This window comes from Oncorhynchus gorbuscha, linkage group LG06 (genome assembly GCF_021184085.1).
Source record: "Oncorhynchus gorbuscha isolate QuinsamMale2020 ecotype Even-year linkage group LG06, OgorEven_v1.0, whole genome shotgun sequence".
Taxonomy (NCBI): Eukaryota; Metazoa; Chordata; class Actinopteri; order Salmoniformes; family Salmonidae; genus Oncorhynchus; species Oncorhynchus gorbuscha.
This window is the reverse complement of record NC_060178.1, coordinates 59,978,311-60,003,438: the sequence shown is the minus strand read 5'-3', so window position 1 is coordinate 60,003,438 and position 25,128 is coordinate 59,978,311. Positions and strand designations below refer to the sequence as shown.

The 25,128-nt window shown below is 45.2% G+C and overlaps 1 protein-coding gene across 5 annotated transcripts in view; it reads left to right on the top strand.

Moving 5' to 3' along the window:
- Window positions 1-25,128, top strand: part of LOC124038167 (echinoderm microtubule-associated protein-like 4) — a 95,363-nt gene that overhangs the window by 48,027 nt on the left and 22,208 nt on the right. For 2 of the 5 annotated variants that reach the window (XM_046353690.1, XM_046353688.1), the window contains exons 2-12: window positions 5,589-5,771; window positions 11,637-11,778; window positions 15,740-15,880; window positions 16,225-16,250; window positions 18,265-18,300; window positions 21,134-21,257; window positions 21,490-21,639; window positions 22,304-22,373; window positions 23,398-23,508; window positions 24,319-24,414; window positions 24,525-24,659. In XM_046353690.1, the coding sequence (XP_046209646.1) occupies window positions 5,589-5,771; window positions 11,637-11,778; window positions 15,740-15,880; window positions 16,225-16,250; window positions 18,265-18,300; window positions 21,134-21,257; window positions 21,490-21,639; window positions 22,304-22,373; window positions 23,398-23,508; window positions 24,319-24,414; window positions 24,525-24,659 (1,214 nt within the window). Of the gene's footprint in view, window positions 1-5,588; window positions 5,772-11,636; window positions 11,779-12,841; window positions 13,063-15,739; window positions 15,881-16,224; window positions 16,251-18,264; window positions 18,301-21,133; window positions 21,258-21,489; window positions 21,640-22,303; window positions 22,374-23,397; window positions 23,509-24,318; window positions 24,415-24,524; window positions 24,660-25,128 lie in introns of those variants that run through there. The other 3 variants (XM_046353692.1, XM_046353689.1, XM_046353691.1) reach the window with 3 other exon arrangements.

The window sequence follows — 25,128 nt, the reverse complement described above, 5'->3', positions numbered from 1 at the left end:
GTTGTAACTGTGGTGTTATTAACAAGATGACAGTGATGGACAGCAGAGTCTCGGTAAGTATATATATTTGATTGATGTGTGTGGTGAGTTTGTGTGTGTGTGGGGGGGGGTGTTGTTCCCTGTCCATGTTTGTGTGTTGTGTGCCACCAGCTCAGTGCTGTAATACATGCTATTGTTTCACATCAAAGTCAGTATCAAAGGAAGGCTAGAGCATAGTCTTCAGTGACTTTACACTGTAGCCTACACTCCCACTGAATTTCACACCCTCTGGCTGCTTGATTCAGCCCTGTATCACATCTAAGCAGGGATTCAGTTACTTTGGATAGACAAATTATGTCCAATAATGAGGTCAAAGCCTTTCACCCTGCAAAGGAGAGGGGGCACATGTTTTAACAGTACAGGACAATATAGACTGATGGAGAGCAAGAAAGAAAAGACTACTCCTCTGTGCCCAGGATTCACCCACTGAGCTCTTATCATAGCTGTGTGGATGAGCGTGAGTCTGTGGGCGCGTGTGTGTCTGTGGCCTCCCTATCAGACAAGAGGAGTCGTCTCAGCACCGTAGCTCTCTCAGACCCTCTCAGCTCTCCTCTCACTGAGTAAACATTTTTACTGTTAGTCTACACCTGTTGTTTTATGAAGCATGTGACTACTAACGGTTTGATTTGATTGGTCTCTGTTTCGGATTGAGTGCCTCGGCTCTCTGCTGGTCTCTCTGTGTCTGTGATAGCTTTGTACTAAGGCTTAAGCTATTTTCCCTGGCCTTGTCTTAGTCTGTTTGATGGCTATGTGTTTGATTTACATTCCCTGTAAGAGTAGATTGGTGTATGGCTGTGTATTCTCTTGAGAGCCAGGTCTGCCTTTCTCAATAGCAAGGCTATGCTCACTGAGTCTGTATATAGTCAACGCTTTCCTTAAGTTTGGGTCAGTTAGTTTTCAGGTATTCTGCCACTGTGTACTCTCTGTTTAGGGCCAAGTAGAATTCTAGTTCTGTTAATTCTTTCCAATGTGTCAAGTAATTATCTTTTTTTCTCACAATTTGGTTGGATTTAATTGTGTTGCTGTCCTGGAGCTCTGCGGAGTCTGTGTTTTGTGAACAGAGCCCCAGGACCAGCTTGTTTAGGGGACTCTTCTCCAGGTTAATCTCTCTGTAGGTGATGGTTTTGTTATGGAAGGTTTAGGAATCGCTTCCTTTAAGGTGGTTGTAGAATTTAACTGCTCTTTTCTTGATTTTGATAATTAAATAATAAATTAAATAATTAAATACAATATAGAAAATTGCTAAATGAGCAAATGTACAGTATAAATACACTCTTACTCTCTTTTTCTCTCTCTCTCTCTCTCTCTCTCTCTCTCTCTCTCTCTCTCTCTCTCTCTCTCGCTCTCTCTCTCGCTCTCTCTCTCGCTCTCTCTCTCGCTCTCGCTCTCTCGCTCTCGCTCTCTCTCTCTCGCTCTCTCTCTCTCGCTCTCTCTCTCTCTCTCTCTCGCTCTCTCTCTCTCTCTCTCTCTCTCTCTCTCTCTCTCTCGCTCTCTTTCTTTCTCTCTCTCTCTCTCGCTCTCTCTCTCTCTCTGCCACTGTGGTCTGCTGCTGCCCAGCCATCTAGGGCACGGTAACTGCCCACTACCTCTGCTCACTCGGTCTGCACGCATTTGTGTGTATGTACGTGCAGGCGTGTATGCCTTATTACTAGCATGCTGTGCACATTCTTAAATCCTTTTTTAAAATGACCTTTATTGGCCAGAAACTGCTCTTTGCGCTTATATTGAAGGTTAGCTTGATCTGTTAGCATCACAAACATTGTAAAAATGTTTTGGCCTTTGGATGAGCTTTTATTGTTTACCATCGTTGAATCCACTTTTTGAGTTCGCGGTTAAGTCTTCTCATTGTTTAACTTGTTAATACTTTGCTCTAGACTTTTCTCTAGACTTTTATGACACTAGATGTTTTCACTAGCACTTTTAAATTGTGACTGTGTCTGCACAGTGTTTTTTTTTTGTGTCGGTGAGGGAGTTCAAATTCCTTCTGAGTAGAGAGGAGGGTTCATCAGCACCCCTTTAACAGGCTAGCCTTAGAGATGAGGCCCTCTCACTGTCTTCACTGCAAATTACCCCAATTCCGTCCAGCAATCAGGACCTAAACCACAGCTCGGCTTGGCAGCAGCCCTGAGCCTGAAACCCACTTCTCACAAATACTGAGCAGCTGAACTTTCCCTGTATTTATATTGTAGAGGCATGGAATACCTTCATACCATGCCTGTGCCATCCTGTGATATACGGTATTACCGGCAGTGCACACAAGGGATACCTTTTGTTGTTGTTGTTCAAACATAAACCGTCAGAATGCTAACAAATGCTACGAAGACAGAAAACCCAGCTCATACAGTTATGCAAGTATCTCAAAACACAGTTTGCAGCGTGCACAAAACAAATATTAGACCGCAGGGATCTTAATTCAGGAAGGAATTGTCTCTACTGCTGTTAACAAGCTTGATCTAGCACTTAAGCTAATATTAGCCCTCAGATTACAATGAAGAACAAGACGTGCTGGTCTTTTCTGGGCCAGCTGCAGCTTAACTAGGTCTTTCTTTCTGTGCAGCACTTGACCATATGACTGGACAATAATCAAGATAAGATAAAACTAGAGCCTGCGGGAATTGTTTTTTAGATTGTGGTGTCAAAAAAGTAGAGCATCTCTTTACTACAGAAAAACTTCTCCCCATTTTTTACAACCATTGGATCATTGTTTTGACCATGACAGTTTACAATCTAAAGTTACACCAAGTAATTTAGTCTCCTCAAATTGCTCAACAGCCACACCATTCATTACCTGATTCAGCTGAGGTCTAGAACTCAGGGAAAGATTTGTACCAAACACAATGCTCTTAGTTTTAGAGATATTCATGACCAGTTTACTACTGGCCACCCATTCCAAAACTGACTGCAACTCTTAAGGGTTTCAGTGACTTCATTAGCTGTGGTTGCTGATGTGTAAATGGTTGAATCATCAGCATATATGGACACACATGCCCTTGGCAGGTCCTTTGTAAAAATAGAAAAGCGAAGCGGGCCTAGAGTGCTGCCCTGTGGTACACCACACTTCACATGTTTGACATTAGAGAAGCTTCCATTAAAGAAAACCCTCTGAGTTATTTTAGAGGGCTCTGATTCCATGATATGGCAGTGGTTGAAAAGCCAAAAAACATAAGTTTTCTCAACAACAGGTTATGGTCAATAATATCAAAGGCTGCACTGAAATCTAACAGTACTGCTCCCAATCATCGTATTATCAATTTCTTAGTCATTTGTGTCAGTACAGTACATGTTGAGTGCCCTTCTCTATAAGCATGCTGGAAGTCTGTTGTTAATTTGTTTACAAAGAAATAGGATTGTATTTAGTCAAACACCATTTTTTACAACTGTTTGCTAAGAGCTGGCAGCAAGCTGATACGGCTGCTGTTAGAACCACTAAAGGCCACTTTACCACTCTTGGGTAGCGGAATGCCTGGCTTCCCTGCACAAACACTTTTATTTCGGCTCAGATTAAAGATATGATGGATAGGAGTGGCTATAGAGTCAGTTATCATCCTCAGCAGCTTTCAAGCCCTCATGCCTGTGTTTTCTACTCTTTTTCTCCCATATTTTTTCACAGTGGGGCCTTAGGGAATTCACCAGGTGCGGCAAGTACGCCTTTACAGATAAGCAGAAATCCAACTCTGGAACTATAAGATATGCCCGTCGAGTATTTTTATGTTCAATAATATATTGAACAATTTTGCAAATCAAATGTTTTTTATATTTCCAATATTCATAAACTACTCATTACAGAGCAAGCGCTAACTTCATATGACACAATTGTTTGCATTGTAGCACCTACAGATTAAACATTATGGAGTCTTTTCATGCATGAGTTCCAAATATCTCGGTCGCCCCAGAGTGATTGATGATAAAATATATAATAATTATGCACTCACGGTTTCAAAATGTGATTGTTATGCAGCAGGACAGTTAACCCACGCTGCCCTCAAAGTTTTATTTTCTAACCGTTTGAATTGAGGTGTGTTGCGCTTCCTCATAAATTCACATAGAAATAGCCCGTTTCACAGTTGTGGACAATACATGTTTGAGGCTTTACTGAGAAGGACAAACTTCTCTTTTCAACTAGAGCCTAAGCACTTCCCCAGTGTTTCCCCAGATCAAGTATGCGAACATTTGCGCATCTCCAGTCAGAAAATAACTTACAAACTTTTTCCCCCTGGCACATTTTCTGGCTGGCACACACATTGCCTTCATTGTTGTTTTCCTTAGAAATGTACACCATGTCCAAAGTACATGTCCAAAGTTATTATTACTACCAAAGTAAGTGCCTTGTTACTTCTGCTCCATACTATAAAGATAACGTATTTAATGTTTTATTCTCATGTTTTCAAGTACTGGTGACAAATCTTTCTGATTCTTGCATATATTGTAATGGACACGTATGATGTGTGTAAAATAGTTTTTGGGATGGTTGTACTGATTATGATGAGCTAATGCTAAGTTAAATGCCAGATATGTGTGGCTCCATGTTTGTTTACATACAATGCATTCTGGTTGTCACGTAAATGTCTGTCAGACCAAAGATGTTATATCAAAACGAGGTGAAGGGATATAAGTCAGTTCACTCGACTGACTTAGATTGAACTATCGTTACTCAGGGTTGCCAGCTCAGACCCCCTTTCCAGTGGTTTTGTTTTTATTTAGCTTATAAACTTCTGTGTTTGCCCCCCATGTATTGATAAATCACTCATCATAGTAATATTTCCTGTATATACCCCAATGATACCGTCCCCCTTTTCTACCCCCCCATAGACTTGAAATCCCCCACAAATTAAATTAACTCCTCCCACAATCCCCCCCTAAAATGGGGTCACCTGAATCTGGCAACCCTGTTTAGCTTTCACGCTATGGCTAGAGTAGGCAGTAGGCTTGTATTTGGGGTCATGATCTGTGAGGTGATAACATTTCATTTGCTTTGTGATTTGTCAAAAAGTGGAAATGACTTGTCAAGCCATGTGCTCCTGTTCTTGTATACACTGTAACACGTACATTGAAGATTGCTGAAAAGTAGCCAAACTAAGTTCATATTTTTCGGGCAATGTGCGCAGCCATAATTGACTTTGACTGTTTGACTGTTTATTTTTGTTTTTATAGTGAATGAAATGCTGTGATGAGGGAGTTTTTGCTTGTCAAACATATACAAACATTTTTTTTTAAATGTAGCTGCTGTTAGCTTAGCTGAACAACATTACATTTCTCCCTTGCCCTCACCAGAGAAGTGGTACATTTTGAAGTCTAGCTGTTGGGTCGCTAACTTCATTTTTTTGTCAGCGCAATCTGTTTGTTGCATCACGCGTTCTGTTGCTACCGTTCCAATCACATATTTGCGACGGTACGCCGCAGGGGGCCATTCAACAATGATCACGAATATGTGATTGTACACGTTAAAGGAGGCCTGGGTAAGGCCAAACTGTTTGTGTGGGTCTCTTTTGGTGCGTGGATGTCTAAACGTGTGTTGTCTACCGTATCTAACCCCCGTCTCCTCTCTGTAGATGACAGTATCTCAGCGGCGAGTGCGTCTGACGTGCAGGACCGTCTGTCGTCTTTGGAGCTGCGTGTCCAGCAGCAAGAGGATGAGATCACCGTGATGAAGGCGGCGCTGGCCGACGTGCTGCGACGCCTGGCGCTCTCCGAGGACACGGCCACCACCGCCAAGAAACAGACTAGCACCAAAGGTAGTCAGTCACCCCTGAACTGTCTCTGTCGTCACTGTCACCATCTGAGGCACTCTCATGATTATATGAAATGATGATTATACCTGCAATCTGCAGGTTTTTGTAAACCCTCAGAAATCTCCATGGGTAGTTTCTCAATACCTGCAAAGGACAGTTTTATAAGCACCTTCTCCCCACCATAAGCTGGTCATGCACTGTCAAATCCATCTGCACTGTTCCATTTACCATAACTTCCTTCCAGCAATGGACATTCCATTCATCTCCACTTTCCCAGTGGCTCGTTCAGCCCCTCTCCTCTCCCTTGCATTTCTTCACCAGGTCGTAGTTGTGGAAGAAAGTGTTGTCCTGTATTCCTCCCACTTGTTTACGTTAAGGAAGTTCAGGATGGAGCCACTCTAACCTTGACCCCTGGCTTTTATTAGCCTCTCACACCTGCACACAGCAACCCATGATTACACATCCCATATAATCACAATCTAACACTATATTCTCAATGACAAATGTACTCTGCTCCATTTTCTCTCACACGATAACACAACCTCTGGTTGACACATGAACACCGTGCCATAGCCATTCCTCTCTCTATGCTCAGTGATAAAATGGAGGCTGATATACCCAGCCAGCAGTAGGACAGAGAGGAGGGGAAGGGAATTCCCAGCTCTCAGAGGGAAAGAGAGCGAGAAAGAAGGTGACTGAGCTCCATTTTAGAGACGGAAAGGGAGAGAAGGAAATTGCATTGAGAGAGCGAGAGAGAGAGGCTGAGACAGAGAGAGAGGCTGAGACGGAGAGAGAGGCTGAGACAGAGAGAGAGGCTGAGACAGAGAGAGAGGCTGAGACAGAGAGAGAGGCTGAGACAGAGAGAGAGGCTGAGACAGAGAGAGAGGCTGAGACAGAGAGAGAGGCTGAGACAGAGAGAGAGGCTGAGACAGAGAGAGAGGCTGAGACAGAGAGAGAGGCTGAGACAGAGAGAGAGGCTGAGACAGAGAGAGCGACACAGACAGAGAATGTGTGTCGTGCCCATGGTCATTGTGGAGTATCGGGCTTCAGTAATAACCACCACTCACTCACCTATAGCCTGGCTAACTAACTTCTGTCCTGTCTATCTGCACACAATAAGAGCTTCTATCTTGTGTGTGTGTGTGATCAGGGGGGCCTAATTGTGGAAAGTGGAACATTATCTGTGTGTATGGCGACTCTGCAGCCTTTTCTTGATATTTTACTTTCTCCAATGGAACCAATTACTGTATATGATCATGTGGATGTGTCTCTCTGGGTAGTGTCTTGGCTGGGAAACCATGCATGGGTCCTAGAGAAAGAGAGATCCTGGCCCCGTTAGAATAATTTATAATTTTTTTGAAATGCGTCCTTCCTTCCTTTCCTGAGGTAACCACTGATCCAACATGTATAGAGTGAGAGCAAAGTTTCCATCTCAATGCTTTCACGTTTCCAGTCATGTCAGATTACAGTTCCTCCAAGGAAATAAGGCTGCACTTGAAAAGTATTGGAACAGGACCCTTACTGCATATGAACGGCAGGATAGGAGTTACTGTATTGTGTGAAGGCACTCGCCCGGTGTCACCCTTGCTTAGCTCTTTCGTGCCACGTCCCACTACACCCCTATCCCCTCCGTCCATCATCTGTCACTCCTCCCTCCAGCCCCCTCTGATCCCTCGTTCCGGTCAGCTCTCCATTCTTCCGGTCACCTTTTTAGAAATCTCATTATGACATCACTCTCTTACTTAATACCGTCCATCGCCATAACGGCGACCCCTGGCAACCCCTTGCTGTGTGTGCTTGCGCGTACTACTCTAGTGAGTTAGCACTCCTGGCACATTGACATTGACTGATGTTATTTAGGGGTTATGGAGTTGATGTGTTATGGCAATTGGCAGTTTGGCACATACAGTGGAAGAGCTTTCTGTGCTTTAACTCTGTTGTGCTGCTCTTTTGGTGCGTGGGCAGTAATCTGGGACTGAAGCAGACAGGAAGCAAAGGAAATCACATGGTTCAGTTTAGTTTCTCTGCAGACACCCATGCTCTGACTTCAAAGCCAACTCTTCAGAGTATGCAAACCTGCCACACACACACACACACACACACACACACACACACACACACACACACACACACACACACACACACACACACACACACACACACACACACACACACACACACACACACACACACACACACACACACACACACACAGAGAGAGAGCACGAAGGCACACGGCCCCTTCCTGCTCTTGTTAACTTATTAAGACCCAGAAATATCTTCCTCTCTCGTTCAGTCTCTCTTCCCCTCTATCACTTGCATTATTGGCCAGCACTGTATCCCTTTCTCTCATTCTCATTTTTGTAAACTTTTCTCATTTTCCAGCCCCCTATCTTTCTTTCCAGCCCTCGTTCTTTCCACCCTTTTCCCCCAAATCTTTCTCTTTTCCAAATAATGTATTATCATGAATGATGAAGCCAAGGCATATGGAGGCATACGAATTGTGACACTATGAACACTGCAGACTTATACACACACACACACACACACACACACACACACACACACACACACACACACACACACACACACACACACACACACACACACACACACACACACACACACACACACACACACACACACACACACACACACACACACACACTCTGGCTTGGGGCTATCCTCCAGTTCTACAGACCTATACATGCATCTAGGCATGTGTGCACACACACACACACAGACACACAAACCTGTCAATCACATGGCTTCGATGGGAGAGAAACAGGTTTATTAGATCAGGAAGCCAGGTTGATGGATGAAGACCCTCCCTCTCGCAAGGCATCAGTCATCATTGATATGCAGTGCCTTCAGAATGTATTCATACCCCTTGCCTTATTCCACATTTTTGTCGTGTAGCAGCCTGAATTTAAAATTAAATAGATTATTCAGAAAATACCCCATAATAACAAAGTGAAAACATGGTTTCAGAAAGGGGCGTGAATACTTTCTGAAGTCTCTAGAATGGGATTGATTTTGGTTGACCACTCATTATACTCGTTGACTCTTCCTCTGGCCTTGTGTACCAGCATTTCCAGTCTTTCCCCAAACACACTCAGGCTGTCTTTTGTCTTGATGTTGAGGGGGAAGGGAGAAGACTGGTGAGAGGAGGGAGGTGGTGGGGGCTGGTGGATGGGGTAGGGAGGCCACCTCTTCCACCATGCTGTGTCTGTTTGTGCCTGGGGGGTAATGGGCCGTGAAACTGGGCCTTGTGCCACTGGCACGGAATCAGGCTTTCACTGGGGAGCCACGTGCCACCAAACATAACCCTGCCCCCCCCACACATCGTAGAGAGGAACGGTCAGCTGTGTCTGCCCGTTCCTTCGGTGCGGTATGTTTTGGGGACCACCCGTCGTCGGCGTCTGACTGCTGACATTTTTTGCCCGTTTCTACATGTAGAATTGGCTTGCAAATGACGTCCGCCACTCTGTTTAGAGGTGCTAAGTGTTCTCGGCTGGCAAACGCTACCGTTGTGTCTGTGCCTTTTACAGAAGTGCCATAGAAGCTTCATCGGGAGGAAGGATGTTTGTTATGCTTTTTACATCTGCTTTCCCTAATCTTTGTTCTCCCATGGATTAGACTCTTCAACCATGTCTGTTGAGCAGTCATAATCTCATACTCTGTTGTTCAACCACTCCCACTCCCTTTGTTCAACCACTCCCACTCCCTTTAATCCCTATATACTGCTCTCTCCTGAAGCTTCCGGTAATAGGTTACAGCAACCTTTCTCGTGCGGAAAGCCAATTTTATCTTACTATTTCTACCAAATCTGCGTGTCCGTTATGGTCTTCATATGCACATTTTCATCTAACAGTTTAATTTCATTTATAATAACGTCTTCGTATCGCAAAGTCATTGTCATGTGGGTAATCCAAAATCTAAATGAAAATGATACAAACCTAAAGAAGTAACTTCTATTGCCAACTAAGTAAGAATAGCCTACAACAAATAAAACCATTGCGGTCTGCGGGTAGAACATATCCTATTAATCGCATTGGCTACTGCATTTCCTGTCTGCAGTGAACTTGAAACATTGTATCAACTTGGGTCCAGAGGAAGCTCACACTAGCAAACTTGCAACGTTGTATAAAAATATGACTGTTTTTCCCTTTCACACAGAAAGGGTTATTGAAAAGGGAGGGCTATAAATAGTTTTCAAATACAATTGAGGAACTATTGTCATTCTCAACAGCTGTACTAACAGACTTTGTTTGCTTACTGTTCGAGGTGAAGAAAAGATTACTTTGAAAAGCTCCACAGGTCATTAGTGGTGGTGCGTCAAGCCTATCAGAAATACCATCAAATCCCCAAATGGGCACATTTAGGCTATATGCCTACATTTGCATGCAGGCCAGGTAGCCTATAGTCCGAATTCTATGCGTAATCAGGTGCATGTCCTTACTCAACATTGACAGTAGTGCCCCAAACAGAAGACTGACCAAATTGACAAAACTCGTAAATGGAACGAAATAAATCCAAACTTAGCGTAGGTTGTGCACTCTGCAAACAACGATGGCCAATGAGAACGGTAAAAAGACTGAAATAATAATATAGTGAATGGATGAACAGAAGTGACCACAACCAAACAAACATTGTAGAAATTATAGGAATGAACGGTAAATGTAGGCTACTACTGGTGATGCATGCAATGGGGACTTGATATTCACTAACAATCAAGGCAAACAATTCACACAACGAAGTTATGGTCCTTCTGTAGCTCAGTTGGTAGCGCATGGCGCTTGTAACGCCAGGGTAGTGGGTTCGATCCCCGGGACCACCCATACGTAGAATGTATGCACACATGACTGTAAGTAGCTTTGGATAAAAGCGTCTGCTAAATGGCATATAATATTATTATTATTATTATTATTAAGTTATGAAACAATGAATGTGCACAAATTGGCGGGGGAGAGAGAGAGAACGTTCTGGAGAGAGACGTGCATTTTAGACACACTCCCCTTCTTGGACTGTGCCATGCACTCAATGGATTAGTCTCAGCCTCTGCAATGGATTAGTTCACTGACATGGGTGCGAATCAGACAGGCGCCTCGTGTGCCGTTAAAAAATAAATAAATAATGTATTTGCTACTCCTCGACTAAAATAAATCTTGGTCGACCAACAGCCTATCGACCAGTCGACTAATTGGGGTCAGCCCTAGTAGACAGTGTCTCCTTCTCTCTCTCACATGCTCTTTCTCTCTCGCTGTCTCGCTCTCTTTCTCTCGGTCTTATACATCAACTTTCCTCCCATTTGTATCCTGGTGTACAGGTAAGAGCCAAAATAAAGGAAACGCCAACATATAAAGTGCCTTAAATAATAGGACGTTGGGCCAACGAGCCTCCTGAACCACTTCAATGCTCCTTGGCATAGATTCTACAAGTGCCTGGAACCCTAATGGAGGGATGTGACACTGTTCTTCCACAAGAAATTCCATCATTTGGTGTTTTGTTGATGGTGGTGGAAAACACTGTCTCGGGCGCCTATCCAGTATTGGGTTGAGATCTGGTGACGGAGAGAGAGACACACACACACACCATTTAAACCCCCTATGCTCCTTTGAGTCCCTCTTTCAAAGTCACTGAGATCTTCTAGCCTCGGTAGCCAAAATAATGGGCAACTGGGCATTTTTTTATACATCACCCTAAGCATGATACAAGGTTAATCATCTCAGGAACCGCACCTGTGTTGGAAGCACCTGCCTTCAATATACTTTGTATCCTTCATTTGCTCAAGTGTTTTGGCAGTTACTTGTATATACTGCGTCGGTTTTACTGTCCCCTCTGACTGCTCTCTCCTGCCCATTGCAGGCCAGACTCCCCTGCGCGAGGCCTACTCTATGTCCTGCATCGCCAACGGCAGCTCCAGCAGCCGCAAGCCCAGCCACAGAGACCGAGACAGCTCCACAGTTTCCGTCACCAGGAAGGATACCTTCTCCTCAGCTGCCAAGAGGTACGACACACTCGTAAAGTTACACACGCTACACACACACACACACACACACACACACACCATTCAAAAACAGTCATTGCACAACTCTAGACCTGCTTGTATCAGATGGGCAGCCATTGTTGCAGAGCCTGTATTGATATTTGTTTTGTTGCTTTGAAACGCCACATGAATTCCTCCCAGAAAAGAAACTGTTGAATGTTTTTATTTTTTATTTATTTTTAATGTTGACCACGTGTTTAACTTTCTCCCTTGCATCTCGCAGTGATTCAGCAGAATAAAGCCTATACACTTCCCTGGTACTTTCAGGACAGTGACGTAGTGATGGAGTACCTGTCACCGCATGTAGCTAAGCCTATGGCTAAGCATTGCTGAGCACGTCCTCGATGAGTAACTAGATATTAATCAAATATACTATTCACTATGCAGGAAGTTGAGGCTTTGCAGGTCTCTCAGTAGTGAAGGCTGAGGGTAGAAGTTGCCCAGATCTAGGATCATTTTACCGTCAACGGTGTCCGTGTTTACCCCTGTGTTTCGTTATTTGTCACTATTTGTCCTCCTATATATATATCCCACCTGTTTGTGTCCCCATGTCTCCACTGGTTGTGTCCCCATGTCTCCACTGGTTGTGTCCCCATGTCTCCACTGGTTGTGTCCCCATGTCTCCACTGGTTGTGTCCCCATGTCTCCACTGGTTGTGTCCCCATGTCTCCACTGGTTGTGTCCCCATGTCTCCACTGGTTGTGTCCCCATGTCTCCACTGGTTGTGTCCCCATGTCTCCACTGGTTGTGTTCCGCTGTTTGGTTATCCTCTGGTTGACCCCCTGGTTGTGTCCCCATGTCTCCACTGGTTGTGTCCCCATGTCTCCACTGGATTGTGTCCCCATGTCTCCACTGGTTGTGTCCCCATGTCTCCACTGGTTGTGTCCCCATGTCTCCACTGGTTGTGTCCCCATGTCTCCACTGGTTGTGTCCCCATGTCTCCACTGGTTGTGTCCCCATGTCTCCACTGGTTGTGTTCCGCTGTTTGGTTATCCTCTGGTTGACCCCCTGGTTGTCTCCACAGCGGTCAGACAGCGGAGAGGAAAAAGGACAAGCCTCAGATGGAGGGCATCAAGGAGAAGGAGGAGGGGCCCTCCCAGCCCATCCAGGCTAACGATAAACCCTCCCCTGCCAGCCCCGTACAGCACTCTCCGTCCCCCTCCGTCTCCAGCCACCCCCCCTCACCCCACCCCCTCAGTCCCAAAGGCAGGCCCCGGAGAGCAAGGGCACCTCCCCAGCCAAAAGGTTCCTAAGATGCCCACTTTGATCGTCGATTGCCCCCCCCACCTTACCAACGCAATGCCCTCCGACAATCTGAATGCTCATGACTTTAGCTTTTACCCTTTGACTGGTTGGCATGCTTCTTTAGATCGCTTTCATTTTTGAACCCATTTTGGTTATTAACCTATTCTCTCCTCTGTCTCTCACCTGTACTTTCAGCTATCGTTCCCTGTAGAGACTCCGCCACTGCAGACCTTAGCTTCTCAAACTGCATCACTTCTGTTTTAGACTAGTAGGAATGGTTAGCATTTGACCCTTCTGCACTCATCTGCAACAGTTTGAGCCCTCTCTCCATTAGGAATAGGAGAGGCCCTATCTGTCATGTACTAGCTGTGCTTCGTACCATTCGGGACACCCACTCTGATGCACACACACACACACACACACACACACACACACACACACACACACACACACACACACACACACACACACACACACACACACACACACACACACACACACACACACACACACACACACACGCCAACACACACGCTCCAGACCGACTGCTCTCACTAATCGAAGCACTGCCTTCGCACTCATTACCCATAACACAGATCAATATAAATTATTCTCAGAAACATTGAGAACCAATTAAGTTTCACAAAGAGTACCCGTGAACCCATCGTTGCCCATTAGACTGGGCAAGTGACAGGATATTAGTCAGGGCCGCTGCTGTGCCAAGAACGTTAGCCCGGAAAACTCATCCGCTGGCGTGTGTGTGTGTGTGTGTGTGTGTGTGTGTGTGTGTGTCCCAATCTGAAATGAGCCAGGCTTCTAAGCAGCGCAGTGCACAGTCGGGACTCTTTCTGGGGATGAGTATTATAGGGTGATATTTACCTCTTAAATGGTCCTTTCCCATGCTATTCAATCCTCTGGTTGGATTGAAAGTATCAAGTGGGCGTCTGTTCCTATTTTTGAAGATGTGAGTGTACCATTCAGGGCTTTTAACCAACAGACACAGAGTGTAGAAAACATTAAGAACACCTTCCTAATACTGATTTGCACCCCCCTTTTGGCCTCAGAACAGCCTACATTCGTCAGGTCATGGACTCTACAAGGTTTCGAAAGCGGTCCACAGGAATTCTGGCCCATGTTGACTCCAATGCTTCCCAGAGTTGCGTCAAGTTGGCTGGATGTCCTTTGGGTGGTGGACCGTTCTTGATACGCGCGGGAAACTTGAGTGTGAAAAACCCAGCAGCATTGCAGATCTTCACACCCTCAAACTGGTGTCCCTGGCTCCTAGTACCACACCCCGTTTGTGGGTAAGACGTACAAACGTACACAACCCATGTCTCAATTGTCTGAAGGCTTAAATATCTTTCTTTAACCTGTCCCCTGCCCTTCATCTACACTGATTTCGAAGTTCATTTAGCAAGTGACATCAATAAGGGATCGTAGCTTTCACCTGGATTCGCCTGGTCCGTCTGTTACATGGAAAGGGCAGGTGTTCTTAATGTTTTCTACACTCAGTGTACGTTACATATCTGCTGTCGAGCAATGATACTGTACCAGTACTGCGTGCGTGCGTGTAGTAGGGTTATGGAGATATTCTGTTCGGGCTAGGTTGTTGTTTTCCCGCCAAATTCCATGCAGGCAGTTAGAATAAGCAGAGGATGTCTGGGTGTCTTTCTCTTCCTGTCCCTGTCTCTCCCTCACCGTACAGTAGATAAGGAGAGAGTACAGACTCTGTAAATGAAGCAGTGTAACGTAGTTGAACCACCACCGCTCCCCCAACATTCAGCCCCAGTCCTATCTGCCCCCTCAGTGTCACTATGGCCCCCTGGAGAACAAAACGCCATGTTCTTCACGCTCATGCTCTTTCTCTCACAATCCCTCTCTCTCTCTCTCTCTCTCTCTCTCTCTTGCTGTTCTCTCTCTGCTCTAGCCATTCTCCAAACCTTCCATTCTTCACTTTACTTGCAGTGTGATTCTTACAGCTAAACTCACTGACCTCCTCTGTCTGCTGAAGCATGGGGAGGGGTTTGACTTGTTCTGCCAGCCTGTGTGTACTAATCTGTGACTGGGGTGGGCTTTCCTCTGTGTGCCCGGCTACATCAGCAGGTATCGATTCTACCCCTGAGGGTTGCCTGCTACTCACCTGGGTACCTCCTGAGGCATCTGTATCTCTGCATTTGTGCGCGTCTGTTTCAGGTCCAGATTAACCCTAGAAAGATGCATACCATGAGTGAAATAATTCCATTTTAATTAAGTGCATTACTTGTACAGTGTTTTTCTTTTCCTTGTGAGGTCACTTGGTGGCCTGGTCAGGTTCAAGCTCTGGGCTGTACTTTTAATGGCATAAAACTGCAACAAACCCCCAAAAATGTAGTTCGCAGTTGCACACTTTAATGCACTTTTTACAGTTCTACTAATTGAACAAATTCAAGAAACTCACCATGGCACTCATCCATTCTCCAGCTTTCTTTCTGTCTAGCCAACTGTCTTTCTGTCTTCCCCTCTCTATCAGTCTCTGTGGTATAAAACAAACTGTTTATTTTTTTTGCGTGCACTCTGTGTGTGTGTGTGTGTGTGTGTGTGTGTGTGTGTGTGTGTGTGTGTGTGTGTGTGTGTGTGTGTGTGTGTGTGTGTGTGTGTGTGTGTGTGTGTGTGTGTGTGTGTGTGTGTGTGTGTGTAGGGGTCACAGTGCGAAGCGGGGCACGGGAATGGAGCGCTCACAGAGTAGTACCTGGGAGAGTGGCGAGGAGAGCAGGAACAAGCTGGTGAAGGCTGCTTCCACCTCCAAACTGCTGGCCAAGGTGGTGAAGAACGCAGACAAGTGAGTGGCTGATGGGACGCGCTTCACAAATCTGATGTAAACATAGGTGTGAAAGTGTAATGCAAGTACGGTGATGCACAATAATTGAATTCCGGTCTGTGTTTTGTACTAAGAGGTGAGACTGGCCTGCATTTCGTTTATGGGGTATTCATTAGCTTGAGAGTACCTTTTCAGATAGTGTAATATCATCCAAGAATCGCCCCTTAATTCCCTATATTGTGTTCATCCAAAGTCCCTCCCTAATAGAGAACGCTGTTAAATTGGCCCAGCTGTCAGATAACCTTGTTTTGTAGTCTCAAGTCACAGTCTGACCTTTTTATTGTTATTTCTCCATTCTCGTCCAGGCATAAAGACCCAGTGATCAGCCAAGGTGAATATACTCTCTCTTCTAAGTTCGTGATCCCCCGCCGCGTAATGGAACCTCTAGAGCTACAGTGGGGAGAACAAGTATTTGATACACTGCCGATATTGCAGGTTTTCCTACTTACAAAGCATGTAGAGGTCTGTAATGTACACCATAGGTAAACTTCAACTGTGAGAGATGGAATCTAAAACAAAAATCCCGAAAATCACATTGTATGATTTTTAAATAATTGATTTGCATTTTATTGCATGATATAAGTTTTTGATACATCAGAAAAGCAGAACCTAATATTTGGTACAGAAACCTTTGTTGGGAATTACAGAGATCATACGTTTCCTATAGTTCTTGACCAGGTTTGCACACACTACAGCAGGGATTTTGACCCTCTCCTCCATACAGACCTTCTCCAGATCCTTCAGGTTTCGGGGCTGTCACTGGGCAATAGGGACTTTCAGCTCCCTCCAAAGATTTTCAATTGGGTTTAGGTCTGGAGACTGGCTAGGCCAAACCAGAACCTTGAGATGCTTCTTACGGAGCCAATCCTTAGTTGCCCTGGCTGTGTGTTTCGGGTCGTTGTCATGCTGGAAGACCCAGCCACGACCGATCCTCAATGCTCTTACTGAGGGAAGAAGGTTGTTGGCCAAGATCTGATACATGGCCCCATCCATCCTCCCCTCAATACGGTGCAGTTGTCCTTTCCCCTTTGCAGAAAAGCATCCCCAAATAATGATTTTTCCACCTCCTCCATGCTTCATGGTTGGGATGGTGTTCTTGGGGTTGTACTCATCCTTCCTCTTCCTCCAAACACGGCGAGTGGAATTTAGACCAAAAAGCTCTATTTTTGTCTCATCAGACCACATGACCTTCTCCCATTTCTCCTCTGGATCATCCAGATGGTCATTGGCAAACTTCAGACGGGCCTGGACATGCGCTGGCTTGAGCAGGGTGACCTTGCGTGCGCTACAGGATTTTAATCCACGACGGCGTAGTGTGTTACTAATGGTTTTCTTTGAGACTGTGGTCCCAGCTCTCTTCAGGTCATTGACTAGGTCCTGCCGTGTAGTTCTGGGCTGATCCCTCACCTTCCTCATCACCCCACGAGGTGAGATCTTGCATGGAGTCCCAGACCGAGGGTGATTGACCGTCATCTTGAACTTCTTCCATTTTCTAATAATTGCGCCAACAGTTGTTGCCTTCTCACCGAGCTGCGTGCCTATTGTCCTGTAGCCCATCCCAGCCTTGTGCAGGTCTACAATGTTATCCCTGATGTCATTACACCCTCTCTGGTCTTGGCCATTGTGGAGAGGTTGGAGTCTGTTTGATTGAGTGTGTGGACAGGAGTCTTTTATACAGGTAATGAGTTCAAACAGGTGCAGTTAATACAGGTAATGAGTGGAGAACAGGAGGGCTTCTTTAAAAAAACTAGCAGGTCTGTAAGAGCTGGAATTCTTAATGGTTGTTAGGTGATCAAATACTTATGTAATGCAATAAAATGCAAATTAATTACTGAAAAATCATACAATGTGATTTTCCGGATTTCTGTTTTAGATTCTGTCTCTCACAGTTGAAGTGTACCTATGTTAAAAATTACAGACCTCTACATGCTTTGTAAGTAGGAAAACCTACAAAATCGTCAGTGTATAAAATACTTGCTCTCCCCACTGTGTGTACTGCGGTATACTGACACAATTGGCACATCTGTTGACAACCAGATCGTTTATTAATTAATCTGTACAATAGGATGCAATATAGCCCTAAAGTGTGCTCTCGTTGGGCTTATGAAAACGCTGTGCTGTACTGTGTAGGTTTGAGAGTAGCTTTTTAGGTAAGAGAAGAGCTGTATTTCAAAGCCTTAGCATCTTGTTGTTCCTTCCAAACATGTCCCCTTTCCTTCCACATAGTCCTTCATCCTATTGTGTAGACCCAACTAGTTATCGTTGCTGTCTTCAGATCATTCTAGCTCTTCTCCCCTGTGTACTATCGTTGTGTGTGAGTGACATTGTTTCTGTCTCATGACCAGCCAAAATGTCAACCCGTGAGAAAAACAGCCAAGCAGGTAAGTTGTCAGATAGCGAGGAGAGCTGCCAGCCTTGGGACGAGCGCTTGCCCCACCCTCTCTGCTTTTTGGCTTGTCTTGTCTATCTAACTCTGACATTCTCTTTATCATGTCAAACACAGACAGAATCTCTCTCTCTCAATCCCCCCCCTCCCTCTACTTTCTCACCCTCCTCCATTTATTGTCATCAGGCGATGCCCGACATAAAGGGCATAGCTGTGCCAGTATGCCCTGCCCCGCCTTTGCTACTTAGCTGAGTGTCGTCTGGTTAAAAGTGTCCCACTCTTGCTCAGGCAGGTTGCTTCTGGTCATGTGAGGAAGGTGGTTGGTCCTGAGTCTGCTGGCTGGGGTGCTCGTTTACCTCCACAGACACACTTTGGACTGGAATTCAGCTAGTTCAACGAATTCAGCCATTTCCTGGCATTATTGACCACAGACACAGTACATCTGGAGAGTATTCAGGCCCCTTGACTTTTTCCCCGTTATGTAACGTTACAGCCTTGTTCTGAAAATTGATTAAATAAAAATTTTCCTCATCAATCTACACACAATACCCCATAATGACAAAGCCGGTGCATCCTGTTTCAATTTATCGTCCTTGATGTTTCTGCAACTTGATTGTAGTCCACTTGTGGTAAATTCAGTTCATTGGACATGCTTTGGAAAGGCACACACCTGTCTATATAAGGTTCCACAGTTGACAGTGCATGTCAGATCAAAAACCAAGCCATGAGGTCCAATAGATTTGCTGTAGAGCTCCGAGACAGGACTGTGTCGGGGCACAGATCTGGGGAAGGGTACCAAAATATTTCTGCAGTATTGAAGGTCCCCAAGAACACAGTGGCCTCCAATCATTCTTAAATGAAAGAAGTTTAGAACCCCCAAGACTCTTCCTAGAGCTGGCCACCTGGCCAAACTGAGCAATCGGGAGAGAAAGGCCTTGGTCAGGCATGTGACCAAGAACCCAATGGTCACTCTGCGGGGGGGATGGGAGAACCTTCCAGAAGGACAACCATCTTTGCAGCACTCCACAAATCAGGCCTTTTATAGTAGAGTGGCCAGACGGAAGCCACTCCTCAGTAAAATGCACATGACCGTCTGCTTGCAGTTTGCCAAAAGGCACCAAAAAGGACTCTTAGACCATGATAAATCAGATTCTCTGATCTGATGAAACCAAGATTGAACTCTTTGGCCTGAATGCAAAGTGTCACGTCTGGAGGAAACCTGCATGGTGGTGGCAGCATCATTCTCTGGGGATGTTTTCCAGTGGCAAAGATGAACGGAGCGAAGTACAGAGAGATCATTGATGAAAACCTGCTCCAAAGCGCTCAGGACCTCAGACTGGGGGCGACGGTAGAGGAAATGCAAGTCTTTGAATGTCCTTGAGTGGCCCAGCCAGAGCCCAGACTTGAAACCGATCGAACACCTCTGGCGACACATGAAAATAGCTGATCAGTGACGCTCCCCATCCAACCTGACAGAGCTTGAGAGGATTTGCAGTGAAGAATGGGAGAATCTCCCCAAATACAGGTGTGCCAAGCTTGTAGCGTCATACCCAAGTAATCACTGCCAAAGGTGCTTCAACAAAGTAACGTGTCTGAATACCTGTTTTTCTTTGCCATTATGGGGTTATGTGGATTTGTGTGTAGGTTGAGGGGGAAAAAACAATTTAATTAATTTTAGAGTAATAAAGCTGTAACGTAATGTGGAAAAAGTGAAGGGGTCTGAATACTTTCCGAATGCACTGTGCAGTGGGGGAATGGATTAGTTAGGAAGAATACTGCAGACAATGGCTACACGTATTACAGTGTCCAAGGCAGTGTGTTGGCCTTTAGGGATACCAGTACATTCTGACTAGTAATAACTAGGTAGGTCCTGGGATGAATTCTGGCCCTTCAGTTTGAGTCTACTGTATGCTCCTCCTCAATCTGGGAAAACTGGAAGAAAGCCCTCGCTCCATTTTGTGAGCAATGGTGAAGTTTGGCCCCCTGTCCAACCATCTCCCTTTCGTCCTCTCTCACTAGGAGAGTAGAAACACACACATTCCACTGATCCCTGTCTACCACTAATCTACCCCCCCCCCTCACCCTCCTCCTTTTGCTCTCTTTTCCCCATCTTTTTTTTTTCTATCCCCCTTCACGTTTTTTTTAAATTTCAGCTGAGTTTGGGGTTGCTGACTCGCTGCTTTGCTCCACTGCACGGTACCCGACGCTTCTCTCTGTCTGACTCGCCCTCTATCTGTGTATCTATCTCGGCCTATGCAGTATCTCATCCCTGGATGAGTGGAAAGCACGTGCAGCACACTAACTGAACTCATTCAGGTTTTCAAGGCTTTTGTAGGTTTTTATGTAAAAAAAATAATAAGTGTTGTCACACTAAGTGGTTGTGTGTGACGGTGCGGAGGGTGTTGAGCAGTCACGCTGCAGATGTCTTTGGGTTCGTGGTCTAAAGTCATGTCATGCACTCTCACTTACGCTCTCTGACGCATGCCTCTATATGAACCATTATTAAACAAGAGTTATTTGTCTGACCCACAGCCATTTTTAATGCTTTACCGTAACGGTTTTCTGTTAAGGGGAAACATGAACCACCACTACTCAGGCCTGCTTCTTTGAGTGTTTGCTCTAGCCTGCCTGAATACTTTCAAATAGTATTTGAAAGGACTTATACCTGCTTATACTTATACCTGTGCTAATACTGTATGTTGAATGTGTTTGCAAAAGCACGGGTTTAGTGTTACCAGAATACCTCTCTATGTAGCGAGTCAAAATGGCGATCGTGATATAGCTTGCTATAAAAAAATAAAAAAATGTTTTGTCCGTTTCCTTCGCAGAGGGAGATTACATCAAGATGTTCATGCGAGGTCGCCCCATCACTATGTTCATCCCGGCGGACGTGGAGAACTACGAGGACGTGCGCACAGAGCTGCCTCCGGAGAAACTCAAACTGGAGTGGGTGTATCCTTTCTTCTTAGCGGTGCCTGGTCCCAAACACTCTGTTACTCCGTGTGTCCCTGGCCTTCGGTCTCTCCCCCTTGTCTGTCTGTGCGTCTCTGGGCTCGGAGACAGATGTCCAAAGCAAAAAGGTGGAGGCCTTTATGGGTCTTCACTTTCGACCTGTCCAGTTGTTTTCACGTGGCAGATGACGGAAAGGTGAATACTGTTGTGGTTCCTTGAGTCCTTATGTCAGGTACGGCTACAGGGGGAGAGACTGCAGAGCCAACGTGTACCTGCTCCCTACAGGGGAGAGTGTATACTTCATAGCCTCCGTGGTCGTGCTCTTCAACTACGAGGAGAGAACACAGCGCCACTACCTTGGCCACACTGACTGTGTCAAATGGTGAGCTGGTAGTATTGGTCAGCCTTCGTTGTGTAGTATCAGCTAATGAATTCCTACAGTAGCTTATACACACCATCACGGGCTGTGTATTCTGCATACAGTAGATACACTAGATTCAGGTGATACAACAATGTGTCCCCCAGGGTCTGAATAATGTACAAACACTTCATTACAAAACCTTTTTAATGTGGATTAAGCAAATAGTTGTCACAGACACGATGGTTCAGCTTAACTGTCTCCAGGTTCCATCCTCTCAGAGGCCTTTTTAAGATAAAGACTATGCAAATGAGATATACACATCTTCTGTCTGGGTAGAAGAGAGAAATGAGTCCTTGTGCTGGCAGAACCCTGACTCAAAACTGCCTTTGTTTGAAACGAAAAGCCTCACTTCCTCCCATCAGGCTGTGGGCCAGACAGGCAAACGGGTCAGCTCAGTCTAGCAGCTCCCTCTCAACTTAATTTTACACCTGACATACTCCTCTCATTACGACGGATTGTTTTTGACTGTAGGGGTTTTCAATAGGGAGGTAGTTTACGACGTAAAAAAAAGAAATGTTATTGGTTTGACAATCTATTCATGTTTTTGTGTCTCATTTCTATCGGTCTATGATTTTCTCTTGCTCTCTCAATCTCTCTCTGTCTCGCTCTCCGTTTAACTCACTAGCCTTGCCGTTCACCCCGATAAGATCCGCATTGCCACGGGACAGATTGCGGGAGTGGACAAGGACGGCCGGGTGAGTCACACTCCCACCACCTCACCCATTACTAACCCCCTGACTTCCTGCTAGCTAAATCCTTTAATGGTATGTTCGCATGTGTGATATTTCTTCATGTACATTTCATGTTTGTTCAGCCGGATTTAAGAGCACAGATGCTGTTTTCTTTCCTATCATTCATACACACACACACACACACACACACACACACACACACACACACACACACACACACACACACACACACACACACACACACACACACACACACACACACACACACACACACACACACACACACACACACACACACACACAATGGGCAAGTCACAGGGCTCAAATGTCACCTATGTAACGCCATGAGTTTTTCCAAGTGAGTTTAGTAGTCTTATTCCAGCCCGCTGAATACGGCGAGACACCTGTGGTTGTGTTGAACAGCATAATCCTTGTTTGCACTAGGTCTCTTCTTGTGTACGGTTATAGTATTTCTGCTCGCGTTTTGCACAATCAGGCTCACTCACGTCTTTGACAGGCATAGACCCAGACACAGGTGCTCCATATTTACTCAACCGCACCAACAATCAGTGCGCTCATGCAACTAATTATATTTAAGCTCTCTGGGTCTAAACATGCCAAACTGCCTCTAACCTTCCTGGAACGACTCTGTAGAAGAGTATCCTGCCTGTCAGCCAGCCTGGATCCCGCACCACTCACTCACTGACTACTTGTTAAAGTCTTTCTCAAGTAAAAAAAAAAAAAAATTGCTTCCTTTCCACACCTCCTTCCCCCATTCCATCATGACCACTGATCTTAGAGGATATGATAGATGAAAAGCAATTTGGGTGGGAATCTGTCCAGTCCTTTTATCTACAAAAAAAATGTTTGTTCTCTTCTCCTCCTCACCTACCAGTGATTTGTGAAGGGAAGGAAACAAGGAAAGGATGCTGTGAAAAGAGTATACTGCAAATGCAGCCATAGTGTCTGAGTTTGGCTACAGTGATGGCTTGTTAAATCATGTGTATCTCCTCTTCTCCCTCTTTAGCCGCTGCAGCCCCACGTGAGGGTGTGGGACTCGGTGAGCCTGTCCACCCTGCAGGTCATCGGCCTGGGCACGTTTGAGAGAGGGGTGGGCTCCCTGGCCTTCTCCAAGGCGGTGGGTACCCGTAGCTCCTCTAATGGTATAATCCAGGAAGTGTTAGTCATTATGCGATTTGTGGGAACTGGTGTAGTACATTGAATGAACCCCCATTCTGTCTGGGAAGGGTCCATATCACAACTCATCTGATAGATCACACACTCTCATCACAGCCAGTGGATCTAGATTAGAGGTTCTACTCAGTTCTGGGGTTCTAGGTGCTGTGTGTTTCTGGACTGAGCCTTTTCATAATCAGGCTAGTTGGCCAGACTGGTGTTATTGCGGTCTTGAATACATCAATAGGTTCTCTAATCATTAGTAGTTTAATGTTCCTATTCTCTCTCTGTCCTCAGCACATTCCGGGAACACAGCTTTTAATGTCTGGCTCCCTTCAGACGCAAACCGACAAACACACCGTGACCCATTTTCCATACAAACAAACACAATTACGCATTCTAAGTGATTCATTATCCCCTTATGTGATCAAAGGTCGAACTAAGCAGTGGATTTTCCCTATCAAATAATGGTAAAGCTTGAATGAAGGTTATCTTATGCTGTTGTCGATACCATTATGCCAAATCTACTCGATGGCTAACCACTTAGAAGAGTATTGTTTAGTCCTGCCTGCTTTATGGCCATTTTGCAACATGTGGATTCATCTTTAGATTTCCTTGCCCTCTCACTTACACACAGTATGTATCTGTGAATATGTAGGCCTAAACTGGAATTATATGATTATGTTATGCCATATTAACTGAATTGCAGACAATAGGATCTGTGTTTCATACAAGCTTTGCTTACGTGACATACCCTGCCTTTCTCCTACAGGACTCCGGTACACACCTGGCGGTGATTGATGATTGTAACGACCACATGTTGACTGTCTGGGACTGGCAGAAGAAATCCAAAATTGCTGAAATCAAGGTCCGGGAAACCTGGGGTGTTTTTATGCTGTGCAATTCTGCCTAAAATACGTAAAGCATTTGATTTGGTTCTGAAATAGATTTTGTTTTTGACTGTTTCACCTCCTCTAGTCTACAAATGAGGTGGTCCTTGCGGTGGAGTTCCACCCTACTGATGCCAACACCATAGTAACCTGTGGCAAGTCACACATCTTCTTTTGGACCTGGGCTGGCACCTCGCTGGCACGCAAGCAGGGCATCTTCGGGGTAAGGACATTTTTTCCACTTGTCCAGTTCTTAAAAACTTAAATGACTTACAAATATCCACTTGAACCAAGCTGATCTGTTGCTCTTTAAAAATAAAACAAATAATAGCAAGCGAACATGTGTGCTTAGCTCACAACATAACGACAAAGACGATGTCGGCAATGCAATATTGACGGACAGACAACGTAGGCTACTACACCGCCCCATAGACAGACAAAATCAACGATATGGCCTCCTCAACGTCGACAAAAAAATATAACTAACTAGATTGATAGCTAGAACTACGATGACTAGCTAATTACACATTCTGATTCACACAATATGTTTGTAGAGAGAAGGGGAGATGAGACGAGTGAAAATGGAGCCGTGTGGGAGGGATGGGAAGCCGGGCTTGTTATAATCCAATCGGGGCAGCAGATTCAACCTACACCCTGCCCATTTCTTTACAGACAGCCGAACGGGCCAATTT